Source organism: Poecilia latipinna, unplaced genomic scaffold (genome assembly GCF_001443285.1).
Source record: "Poecilia latipinna isolate Pla-1442-1.1 unplaced genomic scaffold, P_latipinna-1.0 Scaffold1716, whole genome shotgun sequence".
NCBI lineage: Eukaryota > Metazoa > Chordata > Actinopteri > Cyprinodontiformes > Poeciliidae > Poecilia > Poecilia latipinna.
This window is the reverse complement of record NW_015114332.1, coordinates 87,608-97,670: the sequence shown is the minus strand read 5'-3', so window position 1 is coordinate 97,670 and position 10,063 is coordinate 87,608. Positions and strand designations below refer to the sequence as shown.

General features: G+C 39.4%; 1 protein-coding gene across 1 annotated transcript in view; it reads right to left on the bottom strand.

The window, feature by feature from the left end:
- The window catches only part of micall2b (mical-like 2b), an 18,773-nt gene extending 11,904 nt beyond the window's left edge, over window positions 1–6,869 (bottom strand). The window contains exons 1-6 of the mRNA XM_015060450.1: window positions 6,481–6,869; window positions 4,555–4,603; window positions 2,993–3,134; window positions 2,723–2,910; window positions 1,941–2,065; window positions 459–1,139 (exon numbers count right to left, since the gene is read on the bottom strand). Of these exons, the coding sequence (XP_014915936.1) occupies window positions 459–1,139; window positions 1,941–2,065; window positions 2,723–2,910; window positions 2,993–3,134; window positions 4,555–4,603; window positions 6,481–6,623 (1,328 nt within the window). The 5' untranslated portion in view covers window positions 6,624–6,869. The remainder of the gene's footprint in view (window positions 1–458; window positions 1,140–1,940; window positions 2,066–2,722; window positions 2,911–2,992; window positions 3,135–4,554; window positions 4,604–6,480) is intronic.
- Window positions 6,870–10,063: the final 3,194 nt, after the last annotated feature.

The following is a 10,063-nucleotide window of genomic DNA, read 5'->3' as shown; positions in this document are numbered from 1 at the left end:
AGTGTCTACGTATGCAAAGTTTTGGGAAATTGTAGACGGCCATTTTACAGAAGAGTTATGGTTTCAACAGGTTGGATGAAACACAACTTTTTATAAACTGTGTGATGCTGTGAGAGCAAATACAAGCCATCATCCAGTTTCCACTTCCTGTCTTCTTCTTTGTGGTTTTCACCAGTAGTAACATCTGGCTGTTGATCATGTTACTTGTAATGAGAAATGTTTTTCAATACGGCTGAAAACTCACCTCATTGTAGTGCAAAAACCTTTTATTGAAAATCGTGAGTTTTTTTCAAAATTGTCTTGATTCCATAGAGTGGATTTATTTTCCTAATTTCAATTACGCAATTTCACTGTTAACGCAAACTTAGTTAGTTTTAATAAATATGCAAAAGACATGTTTTAGTCAAAGTTACATACTGTAGCATTAAGGATAATTCTTCCATTCTGATCAAGCTTACTTGTCAGCTTTTCGGAGTGCTACGTTTGTCCACGATGGCTTGCTGCTGTTGTTGTTGTTGTTCTCCTCGGGAAGTTTCTTGGAGATGAAAGCTGCTGCTGTTGCTCTCGTCTTATCGTCGTACACTTTAGCATTTTTACTCGCCTTGCTACCCGCAGCAGTTGTTTTAGCTGCGCCCCCTTTATCCACATCTTTAACATTGACAACCATGGTTACAGTCTGACCCGGCAACACGTCCTGCCCCCTGCCGTTCGTGGTCTGGCCTTTATTCACAGTTGTACTAAAAACTGACGTCTTTTTCTCCTCGTGGTTGGCGCTGTCATCCGATCGTAAAAAGTTCATCTTTGACTCCCACGTTTTGGCCGCGGTGACGGAGGTCCGGGGTTCGGCCGTTGGGTTGGTGCTGACAGCCGTCGTAAAGGTAGGCGGTTTGGACACAGGTACCTTCAGGGTTTCCTTAACAACAGAAGCAGGAGCTGAGACAGGTGAAGCAGAAAACGAGCTGGAGCCGTTCGGAGGAGAGCTGGGCTTCTCCGTTGCCCACGTCGGCCCAAGTCTGGACGGTGTTTTAGCTGGAGCCACTGTGGCGGGTTTAACGGGTTCGGGTTGGGGACTAAATTTGGAAATGTGGGCGTTTGTGGGAAGATCGCGAAACGGGGAGCTCGTGTTCGTCGAAAGGGACCTGAAATGCAGGAAAGAAAACGTGGTTTTAATAGATTATATTTTTTTGAACTGGTCGTACAGAATTCTTCTGTTTTTACTTTTGTGGTCACAAATAAATGCTTCAGAGCATCAAATTTTAACATCAAAAAATGCGAACTAGCGTGGTAAAAAAAAAAAAAAAAACCTCTACACTTTGCTTCATACAGATCGGTTCAGATCGCCTGGACCTTCGGCTACTGAGAAGCAATTACTTCCTGCAGGCATGGACTCTGTTGAAGTTTTAAACTACTGGATAATAATGTTCCCAATCACTAAGTCCAATTACTTCTGAAGTCAAACTAACACAGCATTTCAAGAGAGAATAGTTCAAACATACTTGAGGTTTGCAGTCTGGACAATGATCCAGACAGCTCCACCTCTGAATGGCACAAAATAAAAGAAACAAATGAATGTTTTCAACTGGCCTAGTCAAAGACTGAACTTAAATTCAATGAAGACATTAAGGTTGAATTAAAATAAGTTTGTAGCATCGTTCTTTGCTAAAAACAAATATGAGAAAATTCCTGTGGTTTTCAAACCGAAACAAGGAACTTCAACTTCAATGTGTCTTCTGAGTCCAATCAAATATATCTGGCACTGCAGATAATTAACTATTTTAAAGAATATTCCTAATCTACACTTAAATTGCACAGCAACTCAGCCTCATTTACAGACTTCCAAATTATTTCTTCCATTTCATCATGCTTTATATTATTATGTCATATTATTTATTGCTATTCAAATGAATTTCAGGAATCCATTCTCCCATAAGTGTCCTTACCTCGCACAGTTCCTGTGATAGAGCTTTCCCTCCACTAGGTGTCTCTGCACCAGGTGAACGTGTTTGTTACATGACACACATTTGTTGCTTAAAGTTCCTGCTTGAGATTTCTCAACATGATGCTCCTGAAAGACAAAGAAGACACCAGTTAATGAGGAACTTCTTTAAGACAGCAATGAGGACATCTACTTTTTGGGAAATTAATTTTTGTTCTAGATGACAATTAGGCTTGTCGCAATAAATTGCATGATAAAACAAGCTCAATCATTTCCATCTGTATGATTTATCATTTCTCTCTTTCTAATAAAAACTGGATGTTAAAAGTCTTCAGTCTGGTACTAGTCATTTTCTTCAAAGTCAAATTTGTTTACAGAGGCGTCATAACTTATTTTTTAGTTGTTGTTTCTGTTGTTTTGTTTATTTAGGATATTTCAAAATGTCTTCCAGTTTCAGTGTTAAATGTTCATCAGAATGTAAAGTTCATTGATCTCTGAAAATGCATTGATATTACGCCATTATTACCTCTGTATTACATGAAAATGGTCAACAATATTAACATTCATCGCGGTAATGACTGGGACAATTTATCGTCTGTCAAAATTGGTTATTGTGACAGGCCTTCTGATGACAACATGAAGAATCTTTCATCTGGAGTCGTTTATGTCATTGTTACAATAGATTTCACTTACAATTTTGTGAGTGAATACTTCTCAAAATAAGCGAAAAAAAAAAAAAAATCATCCAGCCTGCGAGTTCCAAATGCAGCCTGAAAGTGTCTTTACCTGCGTTGAATTTCTGATCTGTTTAGGCGACGGAGACGGTTTTGTAACGTTGGCAGAGCGGGGAGGACTGTTCTCCCTGCTGGGTTTAGATCCTGGAAACACCTTGGCGGTCACCGCCTGGTTCTTCTTCCCTGAAGGTTCGTCGTTGGTGCCCTCTGCCGGACGCTTTATACCCGCCATGCCGCCAACTGAACGCAGACGTAAACGAATTACATGAGAAAAGCCAGACAAAAACGTAGATTGAGGTAATGAAGCAGGGTTAGAACTCACTAGGGGAGCGTCCATGGAAGTAGTTGTAGTACTGAGAGACGTACGTCAAGATACTGAGGCGGTCAGGAACCCTGAGAGCCACCATGTCTTCCGCGTCCAGCAGAGCCGGAATGCCCAGTTGTTCTTCTGCAACTTTAAAGGCCTGAAAATGGGAAAAAAAAAAAAAAAAAAAAATGTTTAATCAACAAAACATAAAAAACGACGTCATTTTTTGTAGCTAAACAAAACCAGACAACTGATAAAGTAAAAAAGAGGAAGCTGTCTGACTTTGTGTAAGGGTTTTTGGCTTTCTTAGGCCTCGGTGGGGCAAAAAATATTGAATATTATAAGTTTAAATATCGGTAGAAAAGTGATCATGCTTTCTCATCTTCAGAAATTTGTTCTTGCACGCCTGGTATTGAAAACATCTCAGAGCCTGTTTTTTCACAGCTCATGCAGAACGAAAGGCGGCGAGGAGCAGTTTGGCAACTCGTTGACTCTCACTCAGCAGTTCATTGGAAACGAAACAAGCTGAGGCCTGCCAGTGACCACCAGATACACGACTTAATCAGAAACCAGATCATTAGCAGAGCCTTTCAAAACTCACTTTGTCGTTGACTTGCCCTGCCTCTTTCTAAAAATGCTCAGTGGAGTCAGTCTTTCACCAAACTGGTTACAGAGTTTCTGGAAAAACCTTGCAATGAATCCGTTTCACTCCGAGTATAGCAGACGTGTCTCATAATGCATACCATTCTTCACATCCAGTTTTTTTCCCTCATTCATAATTAAACAAATAAATGCAGCTGGAATCAGATTGGCAAAACTGTACATTTTAATGTGGGCAGAGTGACTCAACAAAACACACACCTTTGTTTCATCATCCATTTGTCGTCCAGATATCATCCAGATTTGGACTGGACTATATGCCTGAAAAACGTATCACGATAACATAAAGCTCAAAACAGTCAAGTTTACGTAATGCTGCCCCTTTAAAAAATTGTCAGCGATGCGACAGTACACCAGGATTAGCAGTGAGTCAGCTAAAATTCAATCAACTGGAGAAGTTAAATCAGGCAACAATGTTTCAATAGGTACACAACAAAACACAAAGTTAAGTGACTAAAAAAAAAAACAACAGACTTTTTCTACTGGTCCAAAACAAAGAGTAAAGATATCTTTGGACAAGAGAATCTGTGCCACACATCCATCCATCCTCCAATGCTGAGCCAGACTCCCTATTTATAAACCCAAACAATTCTTCTAGGAATTTTCTGCTAAGTAGGTTCCAAAGTGAGTGAAATGACAGGAAAAGTATCAAACAGGATAAGAGCTGTTGAAGCAGTCTAAGAGCTACAGTGCTTCCTTTATTATCTCCCTTTGTGTACAAAACATTGGGCCATCCTTTATGACACGCAGTAGATCATTTCTTCCCACAATTGTTCTCAGCTTGGACTTCCAAAACAAAACCATTATTGTGCTGCAACAGCACTTGCTGGGACTCACCCAAATGTAATGAAAAACAAGACAGAATATTTATGATACGAACTTGTTAGCCAGTGCTAAAAAACCTTAGAACATCTTACCAGCTTGTTGTTGTCGTAGACATCTTCCTTCTTCAGGGAATCAAAATTGCTGCAACAGAGAAATTAAAAAAAAAAAAAAAGGAGAAGAAGAAAGAAACATGAGCTCAAACTTTCCCAGCTACCTTTATTAGTTTTGGAGCAGTGACATGTGTTCTTTAGTCATGCATAGTTCCCTCTCTTCACCATGACATGAAAGTGCGAGTGAGTCAGACTAGATGTATGTCTGCTCTGTCACTGATCCCATGCATCCAAAACTGAAACCAACACATGGCTCAATCTACAAAAATCACACGGCCCGTTGTTGAGCAACTCCAGCAGCGCATTTAACCACCGCTTAGAGCTCCAGAAACACGACTAAAATTAAAAAGTGCTGCAATTCTGCGGTCTGGCAGCTGGTGGAGGCTGGGATGGAGGACACACTGGGTGCAGTTTTTATCTCCGTTTGATACGACGCTGCCGTTAAAGAAGCACGTCAAGGAAGGAAAAACAAAGGTGGAAGCCGGCCAAGGTTCAATATGTGATAAGTAAAGGGTTTGTAAAAGCTAAGTAATTAATCCGAGAATAAGCTCATATCAAGTTTACTCGTATCCTGGCGATACTCTGGCAATACCGAGGACGATATTTACATATTTCTGCCCTAATAAAAGCTGCTTGTTTTGAAAAATGTCTTCAGAATCAAGAGCTGACTTTTTTTCCCCTTCTTCTCCAAAGATAAACATGAGAAAGGAATGCGAGAGAGAGACACTACAGAAGTTACATTTAGCTTCCAATAAGGCAGATTTATAAATAAATCTTCTCCCTGCTTTCTGGAGCTGTTGAGAAATGATCCTGCATTTCTCAACCCCTTCTTGTACATTTCACAGAAGCTTTTACTTTGTCTAAAAAGCAACTTTTACAGATGAAGCTCTGATAAGAACAGACAATGGAACTGTAAAGTTGAGTAAAATGGGAAGAAATGACTTATTCTTACACACAGGTTTTAAAAAAAACCCAACATATAATCTGATCATTTTGCTGACAAAGTTTAACACCAAGTTTATCCTCAAATCTTCATTTCTATTCTGAACAGCATCAAGAGTTCTTGTGTATCTAAAGATCTACGTTTTCATGACAAGGAAGACCAACAAAAAAACATTATTTTACTACAGATTTGTCAATAACTGAAAAGTATTACTATGTACTGTACAGTATATGAACTCAATACTTGACTGGTCCTCGTTTTGAACAAATGACTCTTTAAGTAGTGGCCACAACTGCAGTCTACACCATTTTGATCTCCCTGAATCCCGAGTTTTACTTCACCATACTTTCTTCCTTCCACTCAACTTTCCAATAATATGCTTAGATGCAGCAGTCTGGCCTTTGCTTCTTATCAACTACCCATCAGTGGTTTAGTTTTGGTTTCATGCGTATTCAAATTGACTGACAATTACAAACAGAAATAATCCAAACCATCAAAATGAATAAAAATAGACTTATATCACTGTAAAGAATTTAAGTTTGGCATATTTCAGTGTTTGAATCGAATTACTGAAATCAGCTTTTCAGTTATATTCTACTGATGTGCATTTTTGTTAACCATTTAACATTTGTAATATCTAACTATTACTCTCAAAAAGTTATACTGATGGTGAAAGTTTAATCGGCTCTTTCACCAGATTAGTCCCGTTGAACCATGAGCTCCACTGAGTCCACGGCTCAACTTTTTCTCCAAACTTCTCCTCCTCAGACCCACACGAATGAGGTTTGTTCTCTCTTCTTATTGAATCCATCATAAAACTGAATGAAAATAAAACCGCTGATAGAGCCTGAGCAGTAAAAATATAATAAAACAAAGCGTAAACAGATCCTCCCTTGCGTTTTAAAGCTCCGGACTCACACGGCAGACCTCGTCGCGGTTCCTGCTTTCACAGCCGCTATACTTACATCAGGTCGGGTCTGTGTTTGTGGATGAGGGCGCAGAAAGCCAAGCCGTCCCTGAAGGACGTGGTCATGTTGGTGATGGACACATCCCGGTAGCCCTCACACTGGATCCGGCACCACTGCTGCAGAGCCTTCACGGCCGACATCCCAGACCTCAGAGCCCGCACAGAGTCCGCACGGAGCCCGCAGATCGGCGGTGGAAGTCCCGGAGCTCCTCCTCGCTCACTCCTCCGCTTCCCCCGCCTCTCTCCCTCTCTCTCTTCCCGGCGAACTTCAGGGAACTTTCCGCGGCCCCACCGACACGCTGGATCTAACAAGAGGCTGACTCAGACAAGCGTGTCGTTTGGGAATCACCCTGTTCTCCCTCAGCTGATACAGTGGAAATAACCAGGTTGTGACACCTGTGGAAGGTCGGGTCTGACGTGGTGTGGGTGGAGCTCCACGGAGCTTCTTTAGGTGTTTTTTGCGTGGGCCAGTCCCGAAGTTGAAAACACAGAAATCATACAAATCATTTCAAGATTAAATGCATAATTCGGATTTTCTTTTCAAATAAAACTCCTTGTGCTGGTACATGGAATACAGCAGGGGCGGAGCAAGGTTGCATGGGGCCGACAGTGGCGCCACCAAGGGGGTGAAGGGTTGGGAGGGGGCAGAGGTGTACAGGCCATCCCATATAAATGTAATTTAAAGCTGATGTATGTAACTTTTATTTTTTTTAAAAAATAAAAACATGTTTTTTACATGTTTGTTAATACTTTCACTATCTAGTGACAAAATAATATGAGACAGATAATCTGTAATAAAATTCAGCTCCTCCACCTTCTCCCTGCTGCTTTGTAGTCTGAAGAAGTGCACCGCTCCTGACCAAAAGCAGTCAATCAGAGCAAAGAGGAGGGTCTTAACGCTATCAATCAACCTTGTGAACACGCTGCGGAATGCACTAATGGTGGAGAAACAGCTCACTGTTACAAAAAAACGTTTATCTGCCAACATCGAAGTAGCACACACTGGCATGATTGACAGCGCTAAGACCCTCCTCCTGGCTCTGATTGTTTTTTTTTTCTTTCTAATTAGCAGTAAGAGAAGGCAGATTTTTTCACACATTATCTGTCTCATACTATCCTGTCTCAACAAATATGTAATTTTTTTTAATAAAAGTTACATCAAATATAAACCCACTCAGACGGACAGTCTTATTAGTTTAATTGTATTATGAACTGATGAGCACAGGCTTCAAAAACTTGCAACGTCTGTTTTATTTCAAATTAATCTATCTTTTTTCTCCCTCTGTTGTTCGTAGTGCATTTTCAATATTTCATTGTTGGTTCTGCCCTCAAATGACAATAGGGTCATGTAATTAAATATTTTTAAAAATAGGAGGGTTACACTATTTTAAAATGATAAATTACAAGAAATTTGTTGTTTTGAGGTGGGAATCATAAAGCCTGGGTGTCAGTCAGTCCCGCAGAAAATTATATATCAGAGTTGAAAAGATGTGACAATGATGGACTGAAAAGCATCCACATATACCTCTTATTTCACATGCTGGCTCTGGTCTGCCGTTTATCTCAATATATGAGAATGTTCCCAATTAATTTTTTTTAAATTAACATCTTCCTGCTCTTAGTTTGTAGTCATCTTACATGCCTCACAGAAATCTATTATTAGCTATCAAGGTTAACTCATGTGCACAAAACTTTATAATATGCATTGTGCTAGTATTTTTCTAGCCCTGGGATAAAAAAGTGAAAACAGTTAATCGGGTGTGGTTGAGCGGGTGAGATCCAGCTTGTCCGGTCCTGCTCAGGTGGGTGTGTTAAAGGCGGTGGGCGGCGTCGGCTCGCTAAAGTCACCTGACACCTTCTGTGTTCATCAGAGTAACAACAAAAAGGAGGAAGAGGCTTTGTTTAGGTAATTCAAACATGTGAATACCTGCAACCTTAGCACCTTCTCCACAGTTCTCCTCATCTGCCCACTTCTTAAGTCAGCAAAATGTCGTGAACGTCAGTCCAGTGAGGGATTATTGTTAATCAATAACAGAGGAAATGTTACAGTGGTGCAGACCGGACCACAGAGTTCATACTTTGTAAAACATCACAAGCGCCTCAAGTTATTTAAAAGGCTGGCCGCTTCTATTTTTCTCAACACATCCAACCTTCAAAAATTTCAGTTGCTTAATCTCATGTAGCCTTTATGTCTCAGGTAACACAGTAAATGTAAAACATTAATACTTTTTTTACTAAATGGTGGCTCCAGTTCCATAAGTTGACCTTATTTGCTGCGATCTTGATCGGATTTCATGTCAATTAAATATAATTTGGTAAAAACAAACAAACAAACAAAAGGCTTACGTCAACAAATTCCTGTTTTGAAATGGCTGGCTAGTCAAAACTTTTGCTAATTGACTGTTAAAGCACATTATTACTATGAGGAAGAGTGTACAGAATCTAGGCTGACTGACAGGAAATATCTGCATGACTGAACTTAAACCGGTTCCTGACAAGCTACAGAAATATACATGAACTTTATGAAGATGGCTCAATTTTCCTTTGTCAAACTTTCAGAAGTTATGTCCTCCTTTACGAATCATCTCACTGTAAGTAAATTAATTAAAATGACAATGCTAGAAGAGTAAAGAACCACTATGTAAGTTTAACAATTTCTAAATTACATTTTTTAGATTAACTTTCTAAAGGCGCCAACTTTAGTTTTAACAATATTTTTTATTCACATGATGGCCTAAATATTTGAGCAGTTAAAGCATTTAAAACGAATTATAAGAAACCGGAAATTCAGGTTTTGCAGTTGCCTGACCTTAAAACTTTATGAGCTGAATTTCGGTGCACTATATTTTGAATATGATCTAATTGGAGTGTATTTCCTGAAATTCTAACGTATATATAAAAAAAAACTAAACTGAACTACTGTCTGATGAATTGCTACTTGACTAATTTTAATGCCCAATTCCTTTTAAAAGTGCAGATATGACGCTCACTTTGTCACAAATTGTTGCATTTCCTAAGGTCAATCTTGAAAGCAAACGTCTCAGACATTAATAGAAATGTAGCAGGTTTACTGTATCGAAGCCCAACTTTTTGTTGTGTCTTCAGACTCTTTCTTTTCATCGCAGCTGATGATATAGGGTATCATCTTTAATATGTTCATACTCTCTTAAAAAAAACAAATATTGTTCCCAAATTCTGTAGTTTCCTAGACTCCATGCATCGACCAATCACGTCACGTCTTGGAGTTCTCGAACTTTCCACGGGGAAAAAAAAACGTCAACTGAAGCGACCGCCATTGCAGGACGTCCGTAGAGCCGGAAGTAAGAAGGTAAAATCGTTTTTTTATTTGATAAATTGTAAATAAAGTAACGTAGAATTTCTTAATAAGGATATTTATTTATGCTGTTTAGTTACTAAGTCGGTCTGTTGTGACTAATACTTCCTTGACATCGGTCAGTGATGGTTAGCTTAGGATAGGGCAGACATTTTAATTAGTGATTAGAAAAACATTATCACTTTGTGAGAGATTAGAGAATGGAGAATTCATACCATCTAATAAACTCATGGAAAACTGTGACAAT